Source organism: Sceloporus undulatus, chromosome 4 (assembly GCF_019175285.1).
Source record: "Sceloporus undulatus isolate JIND9_A2432 ecotype Alabama chromosome 4, SceUnd_v1.1, whole genome shotgun sequence".
Taxonomy (NCBI): Eukaryota; Metazoa; Chordata; class Lepidosauria; order Squamata; family Phrynosomatidae; genus Sceloporus; species Sceloporus undulatus.
This window is the reverse complement of record NC_056525.1, coordinates 250,830,286-250,853,566: the sequence shown is the minus strand read 5'-3', so window position 1 is coordinate 250,853,566 and position 23,281 is coordinate 250,830,286. Positions and strand designations below refer to the sequence as shown.

The following is a 23,281-nucleotide window of genomic DNA, read 5'->3' as shown; positions in this document are numbered from 1 at the left end:
GGCCGCAGCCCAAGCAATTCCTCATTCTTGGGATGACTTTTCTCCCGTGCCCCTGCCACACTTGAGGACACAGACCACGGCCGCAGCCCAAGCAATTCCTCATTCATGGGATGACTTTTCTCCCGTGCCCCTGCCACACTTGAGGACACAGACCACGGCCGCAGCCCAAGCAATTCCTCATTCTTGGGATGACTTTTCTCCCGTGCCTCTGCCACACTTGAGGACACAGACCACGGCCGCACCCCAAGCAATTCCTCGTACTTGGTTCAACTTTTCTCCCACTGGTCCTGCACTGTCTTACATGACCCAGCCACAGGCCCAGGCCCAGTTCCAGCCGATCATTCTGCAGAACCCAAAACCTTTCGTCCTGCAACCCCCGCCTCCAGGAAGGAAAGCCAGGCTTCTGGGTGCCCCCCTCCAACAAGCCATGCCCACCGGCCTTCCCGCGGCAGTCCCCCTACAGCCCCTGGCAGGCCCCCAGAGACCTCCCGACGTCAGGCCAAAGGTCCGGAGCCAAGTCGTTAAACGAGACGCCAGCCTCGCAGCGAAGACCAGCACTGATATTAAACCAAAAGGTGAGCGAGACTGGAACCTGTCCCTCAACAGTCAGGCACAGAGGTCAGCAAGTGGGGAAAGAGGGCATGGGCAAGGTTGGTGCTATGCAGCCGTGCTGCCCAGGCACCCATTTCCTGAGCCACCCTGGGACCCACAAAGGAGCTGGGCGGCACGGCAGAGCTGTGCTTGTGTAGCCAGCCACAAACTCAGAGCCAAGGACTCTGCAGTAGCCCTTGTGGCCCTAGAACAAAGTGGGCAAGCCAAGTGACCCAGGGAGCCATTGCTTGGACCCCAGAAAGGTTGGCAGGGTTCTAGCAGTGAGAGCATGTGCATGTCTTGGAGAGTGGTGGTGGTCAAAAACCCCTCCCCAGAAACAGCATGGAGAGATGTAGACGGGTTAGGGGGGGAAGGCTAGCTGTGGGGCTTGGCAAGATGGCAGTGAGGAAGGGACAGAGAGGCAGGAGAACAGGTAAGCAGTCAGGCTGTGCCAGGGCTGGCCAGGAGGTTCTTCTCCAGCAGGGCTGGGCTCTGGGTGTCCCTACTAGCTGCTTGGTAGGGTTTCAGGTTTTAGGTTTCAGGTTTCAGGTCTGGACGTGGCAGCTCAGTTGTTAATAATAATAATAATAATAATAATAATAATAAATATTTTTAAAATTTTCATCCCGCTTTTTGCCAGGCAATCAAAGCGTCGTACAACATCCATATATACATAGTACCCCCCCCCACAAACGCCGATTCTGACATTGTAAGATTAGCAGGTTGGCAGGTCGAGACCTAAGTGCCGCACGATGGGTGAGCTCCTGTCAGTAGTCCCAGCTTCTGCCAACCTAGCAGTTCTAAAGCACGTAAAAGGGCAAGTAGACAAATAGGGTTAGGGTTAGGATGCAGTTGTGCTGGCCACACGACCGCCAGAGCTGTCTTTGCTCTGTGGTTTAGTAACGCAGATGAGCAGCACACTCTACAGTCGGATATGGCAACCTCATCAAGGGGGAATATCTTTATCTTTGCCCAGGGTTTCAGGCCAGGGTCTGACACAGAGGGTCCCTGGGCCCCTTCTGCACTCTGGGGCAGCACCAGATGTAAAGCGTCTCAGGTCCTGAACTTAAAAGCTGGGCTAGACTGGGCTCCCTCCGCTGAATGGTGACTTCTGTGCCTGCGAAAAAAGGGGGTGCCATGCAAGACCAAACGGCTGCGTCAATAAACACACTTTAAGCTAAGAACAAAAACGAAGCTTGCTTGGATGGTCCTTATTTGTTCAGAAAGGAAGGTGGAAACAGCTTCTGGGGCCCAATCTGGCACATACCCCCGTACCTGGTTCCTGCTGCCCCACAGTTGTTGCTGTTTGTCCCCGGGATATTTTGTCCCCAAAAATGGTCCTGTCAGCCTGGATAAAGTGGACCCGTCTTCCTCCTGGCATCTGGTTTACAGTTTTCCTTCAGCCTAGATAGGATTTTTTTAAACCCCGCATGTGGTCTGTTTTGGTAACACAAATAGCACAACGGATGATTCCAACAAACATACAATATAATATAAGGCTGAAGGGCATGCCGACTTCCCATATGCAGGGTATTATCATCCCATCTTGCCTGATAAGAGTGAGGCTTCCCATTTTGAATAGGTGACGTACACTGGGAAGGATGGGGCTGTACGCTTCATTTTTCAGCTTGGAGAGCATAATGTGCTTTGTCTGTACATTGAATTCATCCCCAAACTGCTTCAGGCAGCCACAGGCTTAGCGCCTACCAATCCAGGCCCTTCATGCTCAAGATGTCCAGCCGCCCCAAATTCACATTTGCACTAAGCCAGAGGGGAACATTTTGTTCTGCATCACTGGAGCTCTTGGCCAGCTTGATCCTGACTTTCCTGGGTTCTTCAAAGCCAACCCCCTTCCATTGAAGGAGTAGGTGGGCTTGGGAAGATGGGCATTTCCTCACACATCTGGGCGGTTACACTGGAACACCACTTCTGGTCACTCTGCCCTGCCATTTTTGGCCAAATGTGGCCATTATTGGAGGATATCTGGGCTGCCGTAGACTCCTCTTTTTGGGTCATTTTTGAAGATTTCAGAAGCCACAAATGTGGGATCTGGGGTATCTGTCTGCATCCTGGGGGCCTCACTCCCCCTTCCTATGTGCCTCTCCATGTGCCCCCAAGGGCTCATGGAAGCAGAGTATTGCAAAGAAGAGGCAGAGACCTGAGGCTGGGAGACGATGGGTGCAGAGGATGGCCATGCATGAGCCCACAAGGGACAAAGGAGGCACATCTTCCACCAAATGTAGGGCTGGTCTCGGTCAACGTGGACCCATGAGGCCACCTCCGTCAGGCACAACTGTAGAGACCCATGCCAGTATGGAAGTCCAATGTCCTGGCATTGCTCCTTTGCTGGCTGTGCATTTGTCACAGCAAGCCCAGGAGCTGTGCAGCAGAGGAATTGAAGCTTTGAAAGGTTTGTCAGGCGTCAAGCTCTAAACTTGGAATCCACAGCAGGACCAAGAGTCCTTTCAAAATCATTTATTACTTTTAAAAAATTCCAATGTGCCAGACTGGACTTTGCAGCGTAAGCTGACTTTTGCAAGAGTTTGGTTGTCAGAAGCCCGCCACAAAGAGGCCTTTAGGGACACCCTCATCATGTGCTAAGGTTGCCGGGGGTGGAGCGCCCACACGCCCCGCAACCCTAGCACGTGACGAGGATGTAAGAATGGCAGCCCCCTGTATACATGGGCATGCCATTGTTAAGTAAGCACCATGCGGCGCCCACACAGCGCCACACCACACTTACATAACGAGTGTGCCGACGGTGAACTCGTTACACCACCACCATGGCTCTAGAAGAACCTGCTTTTTGTGGGTTCTTTTTTCGCTGGCGGGAAGCAACACGGCTTGGCGGCTGCAGCTTCCCGCCAGCGGAAAAACAGGCACTGGGAGGCCGCTGTTTTTCTAAGGTCTGTACCACACCAGAATTAAGTATTTTTAGAGTGTGGGAAACACACCACCAATCCCCGCTCCCAAACCCAGAGCATCCCCTCAAACTGCACAGCAAGACAGGAGGGGCAGTGCCCGTGTTGTAAGGGAACACAGTAGTTCTAGTGGCAGCATGGCAGACTCTCATTCAGGCCCGGATTCTTTGCAGCTTTACAGGGGGATGGTCTCCAGAACTTCAATCTGCAGGGGCTGTCCCCCATCCAAGGTTTAAACAACCCTGACTCTACTGTAGCTTCCAAAAGCAGACAATACTGGTGGCATTCAGGGTGGTATGAGGGTGCGATGAGGGGACACAGAGCAGGAAAACCAGAGAGGAGGGGGAGAGTCAGGAAACAGTCGGGGGGGGGGGTAATTGTCCTGGGGCCTCATCTTGCCACCAAAGACCCCGGGAGGCATCCAGGGTGGGTTGCCAGGCTTCCTATTGTGAGGGGTGCAGTCCAAGAGAAAGACCCTGGGATGAGGTGGGGGGCTGGCATGCAGGGGACCCCATCCACGCTGTCTGACTGTGGGTTTCCTTACAGAGAAGACCAGGCAGGAGCGCATAGTCGGCGAGATCGCCTTCCAGCTGGACCGCAGGATCCTCGCCAACATTTTCCCCAACCAGACCCGCCTCTACGGCTTCACCGTCAGCAACATCACAGAAAAAGTTGCCCAGGTAAGTGTGTATGCACACCCATGCAGAAAAGCAGGATGTGTGTGCAGATATATATGTGGCTCCCCATTCAAAATTAGTTGACCAGTCGAAGCACACTTCTTGGAAATGGCAACTTCAACCTTGGCCCAAGTTAGTGGTACAGGTTATGCCCTCTGTCCTCAGCACGGGAGTCTGCAAAGAGCGCATGCAAAGGGTCCAGTGGCATCACTAGGGTTGGTGTCACTTGGTACAAGTGGTTAGACCGCTGCCCCTGGCCTTTAGAGTCCCACGGGGCTGCTGCATGGGAGTCCAAAGGCTCTTCCACCCGCCGAAACCTCCGGAGTCTGTGTTACAGCTGCCACTGCTACTGAAGCAGGCAGTGCTGTGGTCTCTAGTGCGGCTACTGGGCAAGCAGGACAGCAGCCTTTCCCAGTTGCCATGTCAGTCCTTCTGGATATAGCATCCCAAGGAGTGACACTCCCCTCTGTGCTGTCACCCAATGTGGCCCCCACCCCTTGTAGCCCCTAATGATGCCACTGCATCCAGACCAGGAATGGGGAAATATTCAGCCATCTCCAGATCTGGCCAGATCCATTGCCCGCTGAAAGTGAGGTCAGGCAAATGGTGGGGAATCTTCCGTCTCTGGTCTAAATGAACATTTAGCTCTTTAAACAGAGGCTGGATGGCCATCTGCCAATGGGGGTGCTTTGATTGTGAGTTCCTGCATGGCAGATTGGGGTTGGACTGGGTCAGGGCCCTTCTTGGGGTCCATTCCAATTTCTATGATTCTGTGATTTCTCTGATGGAGCTGGCGGAGGATGCAGGAGACGTAATCAGCCAAATTATAGCCTTGGAGGTGGATGGACAGAAAAGATCACCTACAGGCCAGCAGTTCCCAGAGGGGCATGGGGAGCAGGCCTGGCATTTTCAGGGCTGCCCTCTTTCCTTTCTGCCAAGGGTGTGGGGGCATGCTGCAAAGGCTGGGCACTTCCTTCTCCTCTTTACTCCCTGGCAGCCGCTCAGGGCAGGGCAAGGGGCAGACTACTGCCTTTGATGGCACAGCTTTGCATGCCCCTGCCTTGGTGGGGGGCTGGTGCAATGGGGGGGCAATCCACTCCGGCCAACTGGGGGGGGGTCTCCCCTCAGAGCAGACTGCATTGGGCTAGGACAGGGGTAGGCATGATGCCGTCCTAAAGCCCATTTTTGCTGCCGCTCCCAACCTTGCAATCGTGTTGATGTTTAGATGATTTGCCCTCCTAACATATGCAAACATGGCAGAATATACCCCTCACTGAAACATCCCAGAACTAACTCCAAATTACTCCAGCAGTCCTCAAAATGGAGACAGCAACTGCATTAATATCATTCCCCATCACCATTAAATGGAGCTATTGGGGTTTGCTGAAGAGGGGCTGCACCCATGAAGAGGCCGGTGGGGGGGGGGGGATTGGGCTTTAGCCCCCATGCAGTAGCCCACCCCTGGGCTAGGATAGAGACCGCAGGCCCACAAAAGCAGAAAAGGTGCTGATTTCCTCCCCAGGGCAGAACCAGGGCAGGAGGAGTCGCAGGTCAAGTGGGGCAGCACGGCATGCCATAGGGATATGGGAGCTTGGCCCTTTCACCGCAGGGTACATACGGTCAAAATTAACTTTTATACAGAGCAACAATTGTTTGTGATAACAGGTATTTGGGAATGATTGCTCCGCACATGACATGAATAGTGTTCTTACTAAAGGGTTGCAGGGGGTGCGGAATGTACCCCATAGCGGGGGGTGGGGGTGGGGACTGGCACAGCGACTTGCCAAGAAGCCATACTGGACTGTAAAAAGGCTCTCTGGAGACCCTGGCGCTGGCCCCCTGAATAGCAATTGCTGCTGGGAAGGCAGTGCCTTCGGAGTCCCGCATGGCAAGAGCCACGCAGGACTCTGAAGGCTTGGAGGGGGGACTACAGCAGTGTGGCCAGGTACGTATGAGGAGAACAAGGCAGTTCACCCCACCCTCCCATACTGGGTGTCCCTTGCCTTAGGGATGCCACTGGGTATGAGGACGGAGGTGGGCAACATTCTGAGTATTTCTGCTATCTTAGAGAGGAGATGAGAGAGATGTCCCTGTGCCTTGATGTTCTCCCCATTGGGGTGAGCCTCCTCATCGCTTTTTCCTTGTGCCTCACTGATGCGCCTTCTCCCTTCTCCTCCAGGGCCGGACCGACCCTTTCCTGAGAATGAGCAGCGACGAAACGGCCGCCGCCATGAACCGCTACAGAAGCATCATGGACCATCTGAGGCCCCTGGGCTTCGACCCCAACATGCACCCCATAATGATGGAGCACATTGTCAACACCTACGGCATTCTCCGTGAGCGTCCGAACCTCAGCGACCCAGAAGCTGCCAATCTCAACGACGTCCAGTATCTGCAGAATGTCATCAAGGAGACAGTGTCTCCGGAGATGCAGGAGACCTGCCAGCTGCTGCTCAATTGCCTCTACCAGCTCTCCCTGGGTGATGGGAAGTCCCTCTTCCTCTGGTGAACCATCGCCTCCTGCCTCCGTCCTTTCTTCCTCCAGCGTGTGCCTTGCTGCCAACTCAATAAACCATCTGGCACTGCCTGGGCAGAGCATCCCGTGTCTGTCTCATTCTGTGGCTCCGTGGTCCTGCAGAGGCGTCTTGGGGGGGCACGTTCTTGACCACAGTTCTTCCCCCCCCCCATAGCCTGGGAAAGGCTGCCATACATCTCTTCTGGCTTCCATGACCATTTGGGGCAAGAGGCTGGGGAAGGGGCAAGGATTTGGGCCCCTTCCCAGAGAAAGAAGGCCTCCCATTCCCCCTTTCTGCTTCCATTGAGGTCCGAAGCTTCTCTTTTCATGCATCTGGTCCGTTTCGTTGAGAAAGTCCTGGATCCTTGCCATCCCAGAAGAGTGTGATTCAAAAGCCTAGGGTCCCAGGAGGGCACCCACAAATAGTATTCAATTGAAAACTTCATTTAGTTCAATAATTCAGCAATGAGAGGGCCAGGGTAATCTGCCTTTGTGAACTGGGTGCAAAAAACTAGAACTCCAGAGTGCTAACTACAACTCAGTTTTATTATTTGAACAATAAGAGAGATTTCAACATCCACACAAAGCACTCGCAGACATCCCAAGAACTAAGATATTAAAAAGGTGGTACTAGATAGCAAAGGAAAGGATTGCAATGGGCAATGCTTGCCAGTTCCAGAAGCCAGGCTCCAGTCTGGGAGAAAGCTTGGAGCTGAATGGTGCCGAGGGGCCAGGCTTGAATTGGACAGAGTTTCCGCCTTATTCCAAACTGGATCAAAGTGGGAATGGCCAAAGTGGGCATATTAATGGGCCAAACTTTGTCTTGAGGCAGTTGGAGTTGATTTTGCAGGAATCCCAGAAACAATGGGATTCCCAGCTGGTCAATGGTTTTAACTTTGGAGTTAGAAAAGCAATATTTTTGGTGGATGGCAGTGACATTGATTTAAGCAAACAAGGCCAGGACAACCCCAGGGAGCTTGGGACAGGATGGGATGTGGGGAAAATACAATGGGGGATGGCAGAACGATTGGGTTATGCTTTGGGCTGAAAGACTTCTTTGTCTGTGACCTCCAAGAGGAAATGCACATGGCAAGGGCTGGAAGCAGCAATATTCACAGCCATTAAGTGACAGGGGTCCTTTCCACATGCCTTGAGGTCTATGGGACCAGTCATCAGAAGTTCACTTAAAAGGCAGCATGACCTTTCCAGGTTTGTGCTTTTTGGTCTCTCTGTATCTGCTGTACTGTAAAAATTTAAAGGTTTCCCCTTGACATGAATGTGTCCCTCCCCATTCGCTGGGGTTAGGGGCACAAGACCCCTTGAATGTGGGGGAAATGCAAATAACAAAAACACTATGTTTTACCTGAGAGAACACCTCTCTAAGAATCTCTAGGTCCTCTGCCAGACATTGACCATAGAATTGCGCTGGAGAGGCTACAAAGGCCTAGTGGAATGTCCTCTCTAGGAATCTGTATAGGTCCTTCAGTGAAACCTTTGGTTAAAGCTGACCATAGAGTTGCACTGGAGGACCTAGATATTCCTAGAGAGAACATATTAATAAACTCTGTGACTAATCAAATCCACAAAGGTCAGAGCTGCAAATGTAGAAAGACAAGTGTACTGGTGGTCATCCCAACTAAAACCAAATTGACCCGTCTTCCATACATTTAAACATAGCCATCAAAGCCCCTCTCAGTCTCCTCTCAGGGCTTTTGGGTCCCAGAGCTGTAACCATCTATGAAGCCATCATGAATATGTGCATAGCTTCAAAGACAGGCTTGTGACACAACACAGCCCTCTGATGACAACCCATAAGGATAAGGATGGACGCATGCCCCACAGTCTTGAAGAGCAGGCCCTGGGGAAATATGTGGTGCTGGACTGTAGCTCCCATCAGCCTCAGCCATCATAATCAGTGCTGTGAATAGTAGCAGCAACTGGTCATTCCCATGTCAGCGGGGCAGTGAATCCACTCTGGGGGTGTGTCTACATTGCAGAAATAATGTAGTTTGACACCACTTTAACTGTTTCAGCTCCATCCTATAGAATCCTGAGATCTGTGGATGTTGGGATCCTGGCATCGTATCTTCCTCATGCCCAGATGGCCTTACAGAAGCGGCGAGACATTTGTCATTGGCTCAGAATGTCCACGTTCAGGGCAAATGGGTAGAAATGAAGTTGGGCATATGGAGCTCACACATCCATGTCTATGCACATTATCCAGATATCTGTGCACTTTGGGCTACAGATTCAAGCGTGTGTTCAGTTGCACAATGCCATTCACAACAGGGTTGCAAAGTGCAAGGAACGCATTGGTCCATCCGTAGAGGTTCGTGCTACAGAAACCATATTGAATGGCGGCCGCTCGTTCTTTCCCAGATCTTTCTCCTGGGCTGCCACCTCTTTTTCTCCCAGGCCATCTCTTCCGGAGATGCCAGTCACAAAGCTACAAAACGGAGCTGCCGTTCCTTCCTGCCTCCAGAAGCTGAGGACAAAGAATTCTGCTCCTTCCCTGACTGCTGGGCTCCTCTGGCCACACTGGACATGTGCTCAGTGTGCCCAAACTCTCTGGAGAGCATCAGGAGAAGTGGAGAGAAAAATGCCCTGCTCCTCAATTCAGAGCCAGCCTCCTCCTGTGAAACCAGCGCTGCATCCACACTGCAGAATTAACGCACTTTTGCACTGCTTTAACTGCCACGGCTCAATAGCTATGGGATTCTGGTTGTTTGGGAGCTACTTAGCTTTCTCTGTATTTCAAGTGCCATCAAGCTGCATTATTTCTGCAGTGCAGACGCTGCCCTGGGCCACTGAATGGCATATGGGGAAACGCAGCATGACCAAATGTCCTAACCTCAAAGGAGGACAAGGCGCCGCAAAATGCAGGACATCCAAGGGAAAAATGTAGGGCATGACCAAATAAAAGCTAAAAACACTCATATTGATGCTTCTTATTGGTGCTCAAAACGGAGGAGGACATTTTGAAATTCCTCCTACTTTGGCACCGCTTTAACTCTTGTCTGTCTGGCTCAAGGCTATGGAATTCTGGGAACTGGTGTTTGTTGTGGGCCCAGAGAGGAGCAGAGCTCCACTCTGGACCCCACAACATACTCCAACTCCCAGAATTCCATAGGCTTGAGACAGGAAGACTTAAAAGCAGGTTTGGCTTTAGGACACTTGTCCCATCCTTTCCCCATTCTTATAGCGCAATCACAAGAAGATTTTTATGTGACGTTGAGCTTATCCCGTCATTTTCTCATCCAGAAAGCACTATTGACTGCGAATGTGCAAAAGGCTTTCAAGCAACGTCATGCCCATCCCATCATTGTCCCATCATTGAATTGGCATTGCCCAGCATTTTGCATCAACAGGGGTTTGCAATAATGCAATGCCACTGCACTACGATCTGAAAGCCTTTCGCGGGATCGCAGTCAAAGACAGGATAAGGACAGGGAGAGATCCTTCCTTATCCCTTCCCCGTGTGATAATCTCCAATGTGTTCATGTTGCTAGTCCTGACCTCTCTTTCCCATCTTCTCTCTTTCTCTCCTTGGCAGATGGCAGAGGCGGCAGTGGCGGCGGATTGCCAAACCCCCCAGGCAGCAACATCCCTCTGCGGGGCTTTTGCTATGAGTGCTCCATCCCCTGGCACCCCCACCTCACTGGTTCCGGCTCTGGCTCTGGCGCCGGACCAACATCTGGCTTGAGCCCTCCCGGCGGGGGCAATTTCTTACCCCTCATGCCCTCCACATCCTTGCCCCACACTTGCCTCCCATCACAGGCCACCTGCCCAATCCATAGCCCCACCAGCCCCACCAGCCCCACTGCCTTCGGCATTGGCTTCGGCCCCATTGACCTCTCTGGACTCAGCAACCCCTTCGGCCTGCAGCAGGGCCCCTCTGGCCCCCAGAGCCTCTTTGGTCATGTCACTTTCCGTGTCCCTGGCTCTGTCCCCCCTTTCTCCCCGGGGATCTCCCCACCAGGCAGCATCCCTCCCACTCTGGCCCCCAGTGGCACCCCCTTCTCCCCTTCCCCACTGGGCACCACCTACACCGTCCTCCCCTCTCCTCCGGCCATGGGGGCCACCCTGCCTGGCACGGCTGCCCCACCCGGAAGCCCAGCCGCTACCGCCTTCCCCTTCTCCCCCATTGCAGGAGGTACCACAGCCGGTGGTGCCCCCCCTACGCCACCACCGGACCCCGGTGCCACTGTTGCTCCTGCCTCGCCTGGTCGTAGCCCCCAGGCCACCGATTTGGACAGGGCCCCCTCCTCACCGGCTGCTGACATGGGGCACGGTTCCCAGCCCACCTCTCCAGTGGGGGTCTCCAGCCCAGTCCCCACCACTGGCGGTGGCAGTCCTGTGGGTTCCCTGGGGGATGACAGCGTCTTCTTACCAGGGAGTGGGACCCTCATTGACTCCGCTGCGGCCACCTATGGCTCCTCCACGCTCGGTGCCCACACTCCACTCAGTGGCACGATCTGGTGGAACTACGAGGCCCCCCAGACCCCCTTGCCCAGTGACCTCTTCAATGTGAACAACTTCCCCATCTTGGATGACTACAATGCCAATGCCAACCTGGTGCCTGTTGGGGGTGCTGCTGCCATCGCCCGCCCTCGGCCACCTCCACTCCACCTGCCCCCACCTGGCACCTTCTCGCCGCCTGGCTACCCGCCCCTGCATATTGCCTCAGCTGGCCAGACCCAGCCCTTCTTCAAGTTCCCTTCGTCCCTGGGCCTCGTGCCCCCCGTGCCCCTGGCACAGAGTCCTCTCATGGCCCAGTCAGGGGCCCCAATTGCTCTCTCGTCCCTAGCCCAAGCTCAAGCCCCAGTCCCAGTCCCAACCCCAGCTCCAGCCCCACCCATGCCCCCACCCCAAGTCCAAGCCCAAAGCCAGGCCCAAGCCCAAGCCCAGGCCCAAGCCCAAGCCCAAGCCCAAGCCCCGGTCCAGAGTACACTCTTGGATCCCTTCCAGAGCTACAGCCCACTCCTGGGCGCCACTGGCCCTGCTAGCCCCAAGCCCTCCGAGAGGAGGCCCCGTGACCAACGTGGCCAGGCCTTGTCCGTCAGCACCACCAAGCTAGCCAAAGGTGAGGAAGGGGTCTCGGTTGCACCCCTGGCCCTGGGTGAGGGGCTGCACTGCAAGTGGGGGGTGAATGGGGGGAAGCGAGGCTGCCCAAGGGGGAGTAGGCAGTATGCACACGTGAAGGTGCTCTATGCCCTCCTCTGAGCTGGATGGGACCCCAGGAGACCACCACAATAATAGTCGTCATCATCATCATCATCATCATCATCATCATCATCATCATCATCTCCCTGCCATCACCCAAGGATTTAACTTGTCAGGCCCCAGCAATGCATTGGGACACTGCTGGGGTCTTCTACTGGCAACCCAATGGATTGAAAAGTGAGATATTTCGAGGGTGGTCACAGTTGGGGAAATGTAACCTTTCACTCCTTCTTTGGGGGAGAGATTTTGCTGGACCCCAAAGCCTTTGCCTTTCCTGGGGGCTTGGACGTCTTCCTTCCAACTCCTCTTCCTGCTGTAATTTTGTGGATGTGGAGCAGGATTCAGCTGCAATGTCATAGAAACATAGAATCATAGAGTTGGAAGAGACCCCAGGAAGGGCCACCCAGTCCAACCCTCTTCTGCCATGCAGGAACTCACAATCAAAGCCATCCAGTCCAGATGGCCATCCAGCCTCTGTTGAAAGACCTCCAAAGAAGAACTCTCCACCACAATCTCTGAGAAAGAAGTGCATTCCATTGTCAAACAGCCCTTACTCTCAGGAGGTTCCTCTGAATGTTGAGCTGGAATCTCTTTTCCTGGAGCTTGCATCCATTGCATTGTGTCCTTTTCTCTGGAGCAGCAGAAAACAAGCCTGCTCCCTCCTCAATATGGCATCCCTTCAAGAATTTATATAGGGCTATCATATCACCTCTTAACCTTCTCTTCTCCAGGCTAAATATCCCCAGCTCCTTCAGTCCTTCCTCAAAGGGCTTCATGGCTTCCAGACCCTTCACCATTTTAGTCTCCCTCCTTTGGACACGTGGCTCCAGTTTCTCAATGTCCTTTTTGAATTGTGGTGCCCAGAACTGGACACAGTATTCCAGGTGGGGCCTGACCAGAGCAGAATACAGTGGCACTAATACTTCTCTTGATCTAGACACTATACTTTTATTGATGCAGCCTGGAATCACATTGGCCTTTTTAGCTGCTGCATCGCACTGTTGACTCATGTTCAACTTGTGGTCTACTTGGACTCCTAGATCCCTTTCACACATTTAAGTCTCCTTAAGCCAGGTATCCCCATCCTATATCTATGCATTTCACTTCAACTGTAGCAGAATTTCAGGAGAGTTCTGAAAACTGCCACTTTATTTAGCAAATAACCTCAGCGACAGAGAAAGACAAAAGGGAGCCGGTTCTTTAAAACACAGCTATTTATTGCCAGCCGCTCACAGCCAGAACTAGGGGTCCGATAAAATGCTGAGAGCCCTTAAAAAAGGAAAACCAACACCTTTTACAGGCGAACACACATCTCTACAAACCCTTTCCTGCATTCCTTAGAGGGGCCTCCGTTTTCAATTCCTTTCTAGGTGTACATTTGGGTCTCTTGGTTATATTCATACATTTATATGGACTAAATATTGATTATTGGTTTTTCACTATCACACTTCTAACTAAGTGCAGTACATTTCTCCCTGTTGAAGTTCATTTTGTTAGCTTTGGCCTAGCTTTCTAATCTATTGAGGTCATTTTGAATCTTGATCCTGTCCTCTGGACTATTAGCTGCTCCTCCTAATTTGGTGCCATCTGCACATTTGATAAGCGTCCCTCCTGCTCTTTCGTCCAAGTCACTGATAATGTCTGCTTCATCTTCTGAGAAAGGCAGACCCGCTCCTGTGCTGTTTAAAGTTGGCAAGTGCCGAGGTAAATGCACCTAGAGCCTGCAGGAACCGACGGTGGGGAAAACAGGCAAACCCCAGGGTTTACATGGGTTTCCCCTTGGAAGCAGATGCATGGTCCAGTCCGCCCAAAGTCCAAATGGGATAAGAAGTGATAAGCTGAAACCAAAGGTGAGAAGGGAGTTGTAAGAAAGATTGCATCAAGGTACAAAGACCAAAGACCCACAAAGCCAGACACTTCAGACAAAATCTCCAGGAAGTGCTAGAACTGAAGCAACATAATGGCTTGGACTGAACTAATTTATAGCCAGCAGGAAATCAACCCATCTGGCTTCTTTAGCTTAGCCTCTGTTTAGAGGAGAGGACATTTCTGACCCAGTGTTCCTAGTGACTGATTTGATGATGCTCTGTATTGCTGCGCACACCGCTTGTGCCAAGGTCACAATGCCGGTTGTTCCAATACTTTGAACTGTATACTGTAACATGGCCAACACCTAGAATCATAGAATCGTAGAATCATAGAGTTGGAAAAGACGGCAAGGGCCCTTATCCAATCCAACCCCCCTCTGCCATGCAGGAAATCACAATCAAAGCATCCCTGACAGATGGCCATCCAGCCTCTGTTTAAAGACCTCCAAGGAAGGAGACTCCACTACACTCCCAGGAAGGAGTGCATTCCACTTTGAATATCTCTTACTGTCAGGACGTTCCTCCTAATGTTGAGCTGGAATCTCTTTTCCTGGAGGTTGCATCCATTGTTCCGGGTCCTGTTCTCTGGAGCAGCAGAAAACAGGCTTGCTCCCTCCTCAATATGACATCCCTTCAAATACTTATACAGGGCTGTCATATAATAATAATAATAATAATAATAATAATGATGATGATGATGATGATGATGTTTTATTTATAAACCGCTTTTCCGCAGTGATCAAAGCAGTGTACTGCAATGACAGAGTAGATAATACAGAATAAAAATTGCAATACATAAATAAAACTTCAATAAGGACATTACAGTTATACAAATTAAAACCATTACATCAAATCCAAGCTAGCTGAGTGCAGCCGATAGTACAGTACATATAGGGGGGAGTCACATGATATCAAGGAGCATCGGGGAAGGCTTGCCTCTTCAGTCTCTTTTTAAAGAGATCCAGGGAGGTGGCAGAGCAGAGTTCCCCAGGAAAGGTGTTCCAGATCCCAGGGGCCAAGATGGAAAAGGCCCTTTGTGAGGTTGACACATATCTCGCCTTCGGGATCCTCAGCAAACTCTTCCCAGATGACCTGAGTGTGCGGGGCGGATTATATGGGGAGAGGCGGTCCTCCAAGTACCCTGGGCCCAAGCCATTTAGGGCTTTATAGGTTATAACCAACACCTTGTATTGTCCCTGGAAGTGAACAGGCAGCCAATGGAGATCATGCGGAATCGGTGTTATATGGTCAGCCCTGGGACATCCAGTGACCAACTTAGCTGCCATATTCTGCACTAGCTGAAGCTTCTGGGTTTGGTACAAGGGTTGCCCCATGTAGAGCGCATTACAGAAATCCAATCGAGAGGTTACCAGAGCATGTCCCACCGTTTCAAGGTCCCCCCGGCCCAGGTAGGGTCGCAGCTGGCGTATCAGCCGAAGGTGGTAACAGGTGCTTCTGACCGTCATCCACCTGAGAAGTCAGCTGGAGTGACGAGTCCAAATGCACCCCCAGACTGCGAACTGAGTCCTTCAGGGGGAGCGTGACCCCATTCAGGACAGGTGGGCAAATCTCACCACCCAGATCTGGGGAACCTATCACTAGTACTTCCGTTTTCTCTGGATCCAAGCTGAGTCAGTTTTCCCTCATCCAGCCCATTACCGACTCCAAGCAGGCATTTAGAGGAGAGATGCCATCCCTAGTCACTGCATCAGTCAGAGGCACAGAGAAACATATTTGGGTGTCATCAGCGTACTGATAACACCGCACCCCGTGTCTCCGGATGATCTCTCCCAGCGGTTTCATGTAAATGTTAAATAGCATGGGGGACAGAATGGCTCCTTCAGGGACACCAGATGTAAGGGCCCTCTTATCGGAGCAAGAGTCCCCCAGCTGCACCATCTGGAATTGACCTGAGAGGTAGGAACGGAACCACTGAAGCGCAGTGCCCCCGATTCCCAACTCCCTCAGGCGTCCCAGAAGGATACCATGGTCTATGGTATCGAAAGCCGCTGAGATATCCAAAAGCACTAACAGGGACACGCTACCCCTGTCCATGCCCAGATGGAGATCATCGACCAGGGCGACCATGGCAGTCTCAACTCCGTAGCCCGCCTGGAAGCCGGTTTGAAATGGGTCTAGAAAATCTGTTTCTTCCAAGATCCCCTGAAGCTGGAAGGCAACCGCCCTCTCGACCACCTTCCCCAGAAAAGGCAGCAGTGACACAGACCGATAGTTATTCCGAATCAGGGGGTCCAGGGAGGACTTTTTTAGCAGAGGTTTTACTACTGCTGATTTTAAGCTAGATGGAAAACGCCCCTCCCTGAAGGATGAATTAATTATACGGCGTAACATAGAAGTGACCGCCGTTCCCCCCTGAGCTGCCAGCCATGAAGGAAAGGGATCGAGAGAGCATGTTGTCTTCCTAAGACTTCGGAGAATCTTGTCCACTTCCTCGGTACTCACAAACTCAAAGTGATCCAGTTTAATGGAGTCCACGGACACTCTGGAAGCCTCTCTTATAGGATCTGAAGAAATACTGGCGTTGAGATCAGCCCTTAGCCGAGAGATTTTATCTGCGAAGAAGTTGTTAAATTCGTCACAGCAGGCTTTCAATGGTTCTAAAATAGGGTTCAGGGAGGGGGGCAGATGAGTAAGCTCCCTCACTACCCTGAACAGCTCTGCCGGGCGCGACTCCGCGTATGCAATACGTGCAGCATAGTACAAATGCTTTGCTGCACTTATTGCCACTCCGTAAGCCTTCAAAAGAGACTCAAGGAGTGTCTTGTCGGCTAAGTGCTGGTGTCTTCGCCAGTTGTGCTCTAGTCGTTGCACGGCCTGCTTCCTTTCCCTGAGATCTTCCGTGTACCAGGGTTGCTTCTTGGAAGCAGGCCAGAAAGGACGCTTGGGAGCAATACTGTGTATAGCCCTGGAGAGATCGGTATCCCAGATGTTAGGGCATCAACAGAATCGCCGTCGGAACCAACCATATACCCCTCTAGGGCTTCTTGGAACCTTTTGGGTTCTATCAGCCTTCGAGGGTGGACCATCCTAATAGGTCCACCACCCCTGTGGGGGGGGGGGGCAATAGGTAGAAGCCTTGAGCCGCACCTCAACCAGGAAATGGTCCATCCATGACAAGGCAGAGATATTAACTACCTCTGCCCACAGAGTATCCATGTCCGTACTAAAGACAACATTGAGAGTATTACCAGCGCAATGCGTGGGCCCTGAGACCAATTGGGATAGGCCCATGGCAGTCATGGTAGCCATGAACTCCCGAGCCACACCTGTTGGACCTTGACTGGCCTCGAAAGGGATGTTGAAGTCCCCCAGTACAAGAAGCCGAGGGGACTCCAACACCAGTTCCGAGACCAGTAGTGTCAGCTCGGCTAGGGAGTCAGTTAGCGCACGGGGTGGATGGTAGACCAACAGAATCACCTCTTAACCTTCTCTTCTCCAGGGTAAACATCCCCAGCTCCCTAGGTCGTTCCTCATAGGGCATGGTTTCCAGACCTTTCACTATTTTAGTTACTCTCCTTTGGACACTCTCCAGTTTCTCATCTGCTCCTAATCTGCTCCAGTTCCTAATCTGAATCCAGACAGGCCAATGTGATTCCAGGTTGCATCAATAGAAGTATAATCTCTAGATCAGGGGAAGTAAAAGTGCCGCTCTATCCTGCTTTGGTCAAGCCTCACCTGGAATAATACTGTGTCCAGTTCTGGGCCCCACAATTCAAAAAGGACATTGAGAAGTTGGAGCCATGTGTCCAAAGGAGGGCGACTAAAATGGTGAAGGGTCAGGAAACCATGAAGCCTTTTGAAGAGAGACTCAGGTGGCTGGGGATGTTTAGCCTGGAGAAGAGAAGGTTAAGAGGTGATATGAGAGCCCTCTTTAAATATCTGAAGGGATGTCATATTCAAGAGGGAGCAAGCTTGTTTCCTGCTGCTCCAGAGACTAGGACCCAATGGAGCAATGGATGCAAGCTCCAGGAAAAGGGATTCTGCCTCAATGTTAGGAGGACCTTCCTGAGAGTAAGGGCTGTTTGACAGTGGAACACACTCCTTCCTCGGAGTGCAGTGGAGTCTCCTTCTTTGGAGGCTGTCTTTAAGCAGAGGCTGGATGGCCATCTGTCGATGGGAATGCTTTGACTGAGAGTTCCTGCATGGCAGAATGAAGGGGTTGGACTGGGTCAGGGCCCTTCTTGGGGTCTCTTCCAAGTCTACGATTCTATGAGACAGGATGGCAGGTAAAAACAATAATGCTAGGAAAGGGTGAGGGAAGCAGAAAGAGAGAGGGGCCGCATGCAAGATGGATGGATACTATTAAAGGGATCGCTTTGAGTCTGAGTTTGCAGGACCTGAACAGAGGAGCGGCGGACAGAGGGTTTTCTTGGAGATGTCTCATCCAAAGGGTCCCCGTGGGTCCAGATCAGCTCGAAGGCAGTTAACAACATCAATACAAACCACTGGAAAAGAGATTCCACCTAAACCTTAAACTTTAAAAGGAGACTGAAGGGTGTTTTACCCCAGTTTTTGTGTGGAACCCACCGGACATCGTCTGGACCACTGCTCCAAACCCAAAACTTTGGCCCATGCAGACTAGGATACGACTTTTCTGTCAGCCGCTGCATGTCGGAGCTGCAGGGTCAAATCGAAACATCCCCAGATATTCTTCACATCTTGCTTTTGGAAACATAGCTTCTTATCTCTCCCACGCATTGTCTTCATAATTCACTGGATGAGTGATGCACTTTAAAAGAAAATGGCATGCAAAACAGAACACATCCTTGGCATTACTTCAGCATCTGCCCACATGGCGCAGGCGGAGGAGTGCGCCTGGTGAGAGGCCCAATGGCATTCTTGGGAAGCGGTTCTGTACTGACGCTAGTAGATTGTTTCCTAAAAAGTCCCATATTTCACCTGTAAACGGATCTGGGCTGGAACAACTAAGGTCCAAAGCACACTGCAGACATAGTCCAGTTTGAGAACGCTTTAACTGCCTTGGCTCAATGCTAGGGAATCCTGGGATTTGTACTTCTGTGAGACATTTAGCCTTCTCTGTCAGCGAGAGTGCTGTGTGGCACAACAAACTACAATTCCCAGCATTCCCTAGCACTGAGCCAGGGAAAACTGGATTATTTCTGCAGTGTGTGTTGACTCTTGCAAATTTTAATACTGTCTGCCTAGATTTTTGAACTTTCAGTTTAATGGCTGACAGATACATTCTGAGAAAGGCAAACTCCCAAATATTTTAGGTGGTTGGCTTCCTCCAATTGGTGCCCTTTCTTCAATGTCCATTTATGTATAGAGAAACGAATGCCAAGATACGTAACTTTAGCCATTAAGTGATTTGTGTACAGCTGTTTGTTATTACAGACCTCTTCAAAAGCTTTCAGCCTCACCTGTTAAACTTTGTGGCAGAGGAACGCATCATCTGCGTATAATGGAAATATTCCTTTTACGAGCCATTATGACCGTAGGGAAACTTAGATCCAGGCTTCCCAGGCGGAGGGCCAACCTCTCTTGGTTCTTGCAGATCTCGGTCAGCAGAGCCTGGAGCGCATCGTGGGTGAGGTGGCCTTCCAGCTGGACCGCCGCATCCTCTCCAGCATCTTTCCCGACCGGGTCCGGCTCTATGGCTACACCGTCGGCAACATCCCTGAGAAAATCATGCAGGTGAGGAGGGGTCCCCTGTTTCTGGGGGGTGGCCTGGCAGGGGCTTTGGGTGCTTTGGGTGCCTGTGTGTGTTGAGAGGACACCAAGCAAGAAGCAGGCAGAACCGAGTAAAAGGAACCCCTGAAGCCGCAGCAAAGCATCCTTCTTTAAAAGGTGCAGCTTTTAAAATGTCCCTCTTGGCAAAGGTCTACTCTCTCTTTGATCTTACATACCTTTTTTACTCATTCTAGAAAGGGGTGGGCAACCGTCAGAGGCTAGGTGACCATATTGCCCCCTCTGAAATTTTGGCGGGCTGCAACCTCTAAATCCCCACACAAAGAAATCAATTAGTTGCCCTACAAAATTTCTTCAGATGCCCTCTAATTCCACAATCCCAGAATGCCATAGCATTGAGCCATAACAGTTAAAGTGGTGTCAAACTGGATTATTTCTGCACTATAGATGTAGCCTAAACTGTAGACATAATACAGCCTGGCAGCACTTAAGTGCTGTAGCTCCCATAAAATCCTGGAATTTGGGGTTTTGCCATCAGGGGCATTTCTGCTCTAGTTTAGTATGTGGGGTGGGGGGCATTTTAGGGCCAGGAAAGGTCCTGAAGTCACTTCCTATTCACTAGCAGCTCTTTAGAAAGATTCTCCTGAGTCTAAAATGACCCCCCCATAAAATGCAGCCCATAGGTGCATTTGAGTCTATTGGGCAAAATCAAACAAACAAACAAACAGTCCCCCAAAATGGCAACAAAAGGCGCCCGGCCTGGAGCACTGCATGCGGCCCAAGGGCCACCATTTGCCCAACCCAGTTCTGGAAGGCTGGAGCTCAGCTAACAGGCGAAATCAACAGGGATTTTATGGTGGAAGAGGCAGCATAAGTTGGTTGGACGATAGACAAAAAGGCCAGATAAAAGGAAGTCTTTTTCCACACAGGGCATAGTTAAACCGTGGAACTCACTGCCACAAGATGCAGCAGTGGCTGGCAACCTGGAGTGCTTTACTATGGAGTGCTCTACCCTGCGAACCTTATCGCACACACAATTTTCAACGTTCTGGGGACTGGAGGAGGACACTTGTGTGCACGCGCGTCCTGCAGAAAACGGAGTTTATCGCACACGAAGATGTCCTCCAAGAGGCCCCGGTTTGTCCCCCGGCGTGCATCCGTTCCCATCCAGTCCTGATGGGAGCCATTTTTGCTGACGGAAGGTAGTCCGTCAGGCAAAAATCACACCCCTCAGGACTGGATGGGAACGGGTGCACGCCGGGGGATGGAACGGGGCCTCTTGGAGGACGTCTTTGTGTGCGATAAACTCCGTTTTCTGCAGGACGCGCGCGCACACAAGTGTCCTCCTCCAGTCCCCAGAACGTTGAAAATTGTATGTGTGATAAAGTCCTGTGTTGGTGGCCCTATGCCTCTCACTACCTGCTACAGGGAGACACAAAAGGGAGATGATCCTGGTCCCCATAACTTGAGGGTGAGCTTCTCTTTGGGGCCACTGATTGGCCACTGGGCCTAAATCCTACTGTTAAGCCCAACTGGGGTAGACCCATTGAATCAATGGGGCTCATCTCACCAACCAACAACTTCTCCAGCTGGGACTAAGCAAGAGGTCGCTGGCCTCTGTGCAGAGCAGAGAGATGGCTTAGATCCAGGATCCCATCTCACACTCTTCATGCCCATCACGAATAAACTGCCCACACAGAACAGGACAGCGTTGGGCAGAAGGGCATGGTCAGCTGGTCTTTGTCACAAGTGGTGCAGATGGGGAGCAGGAGACGCCATTTAAAGATGGAAACTTGACTTGCAGCTTAAGTTGTTTCTGAGTGGTGGGGGCATTGGTGATGTCCACTCTATAGGTCAACCCAAAACTGTCTGGGAAAGCGGCCAAAATGGCTGATAAGACCAGCTCAGTTCTCAAACAAACAAACCGCTGCCTGGCAGAGCCAGTACAAAACAGTAGACAAAGTCTCTGATTTCCAAGTCCAGAATCGGAAGAGGTATTACCAAGAGATTTGTCCAGAAGTCCAAGGTCCAGGGTGTCAGATAGGCAGGTCAATAAGGCAGTCCAAAGGTCAAGGGCTCTGGAAAGTCAAGATGGGTCAGCAGTCCAAGAATCAAGATTCCAGGCCAAAGAGCAATGGGAGACTCCACTAGGCCTTAGTAGCTCCTCCAGCGCAGTTCTATGGCCAGTGTCTGTCGGACGTTATCCTGGAGGACCTAGAGATTCCTAGAGAGGTATCCTCTCAGGTAAAAACATGGCGTTTGTGTTATTTGCGGTTTTCCCATATTCACGGTGGGGTCTTGTGCCCCTTACCCTGGCAAATATAGAGGGACATGTGTACTTTCCCCAAGAAAGTCACATAATCACTGGCAACTAGGCAGGCATCCTGCAGCTGCTTATATGAGAACGCGGCAGGCCTTCAGGTGCATCTGATTGCCAGCGCGTTTCTGATAAAGCCTCTGCGACCATCGAAGGCACTCCCTTTCGGCTTGATGCTGACCGTAGGCACATTCCTTTTGGCCTGACCCTTTCGGCTTGACGCTTCGTAGGCACGTTCCCTTGACCCTCCTCCATGTCCAAAGACTCTGCCTCCTGAGTGGACACAGACTCTGCTGGAGCGGTCACTGCAGAGCTAGGGCCGGACTCAGGCTCCACTGCTGCAGACTCAGTCCTCCTCCAGGCTAGGCATGACAAAAACTAACCTCCACTCTTAGGAGCCTGGAACCCTAACCCTCTCCCTTCCTCACAGGGTGGAAATGACCTCATGTCTCCGTTGCCCGAAGAGCAGCGCGCGGCCATGATGGACCGCTACAACGACATCATGAACCGGCTGAAGCCCAAGGGCTACAACCCCAACTTCCACCCCAAGCTGACCGAATTCATAGTGAACACTTTTGGGATCCTGCGGGAAAGACCGGAGACCACCGGGTCCGACGGGGACTTCTACAACGACATCTATTTCCTGCAGGAGGTGATGGAGACCGTGGTCCCCTTGGACAAGCGGGCAGACTGCCTGGTGCTGCTCAGGTGCCTCCAGATGCTCTCCGAGGAGGACGGCAAGCCCCTCTTCATCTGGTGAACCCTCGCCCGCTGTGCCCCACAATGCAATTCACAATAAATTGTCTCTAAAAGCTTTGTCTGCAGCCAATATGAACCCCTGCTGTAACTCTGTCTTCCATGGGTTTCAACCCATGTCTACAGGGGCACAGATGGAGCATGGCATCAACACCATTGCTCTCTTGAACATACTTATTTCTGGGGCTTGGATCAGAATCGATGGTTTCTTAGCACACTACTTGCGTTAAATAGAGGTGAGTTTGACCACTCTGGTACAGGTAACCAAAGAAGCATTGCAGATATCCCAGGAAACAGTCAGGGAGGCCCCAGAAATTTGGCAGAAATTGGCTAGTTTTATTTAGCTGGCTAGCTTCAGAGGAATGAGTTCCAAAGCTTGCAGCCCCGATCTCCAGGTGCAATTCCCTTTTTAACTGTTAAGCTACACATTGACATATATGTGAACCCCTTATCAGGACTGTTTTAACTCACTGTTCCAGACTGGCATCATATTATTATTATCATCATCATCATCCCGCCCTTCTCCCAAGGCTGGGACTCATTTTAGACATTCCTTATTTTCACTTGATGCAAACATTCAGGGTCCGGAGATACCATGAAGAGGCCATGAAGATATCTCTTTGACCCGCTCAGTTGTCTATCTCACAGTCTTTTGCCCTTATTTCATGCCCAAGCCTTCAAACTATTAACATATTGACTATATGTATTGGCTACCTCCAGAAATTGATTTTACTGACTTCTTT

At 51.5% G+C, this 23,281-nt stretch overlaps 1 protein-coding gene across 1 annotated transcript; it reads left to right on the top strand.

The window, feature by feature from the left end:
• The first annotated feature begins 6 nt into the window (after positions 1-6).
• SPATC1 (spermatogenesis and centriole associated 1) lies at positions 7-6,779 on the top strand. Its single transcript, XM_042464213.1, has 3 exons — positions 7-575; positions 4,059-4,192; positions 6,369-6,779. The coding sequence occupies exons 1-3, from the start codon at positions 302-304 to the stop codon at positions 6,696-6,698; spliced, it is 738 nt and encodes a 245-aa protein (XP_042320147.1). The 5' UTR covers positions 7-301; the 3' UTR covers positions 6,699-6,779.
• Positions 6,780-23,281: the final 16,502 nt, after the last annotated feature.

What these genes read in the sequence shown, in the direction of transcription:
- SPATC1 (XM_042464213.1), top strand. Translation starts at nt 302, where the DNA reads ATGACCCAGCCACAGGCCCAGGCCCAGTTCCAGCCGATCATTCTGCAG. An exon ending in CACTGATATTAAACCAAAAG is followed by an intron (nt 576 to 4,058) that starts GTGAGCGAGACT and finishes GTTTCCTTACAG; the next exon opens with AGAAGACCAGGCAGGAGCGC. An exon ending in TCACAGAAAAAGTTGCCCAG is followed by an intron (nt 4,193 to 6,368) that starts GTAAGTGTGTAT and finishes CTTCTCCTCCAG; the next exon opens with GGCCGGACCGACCCTTTCCT.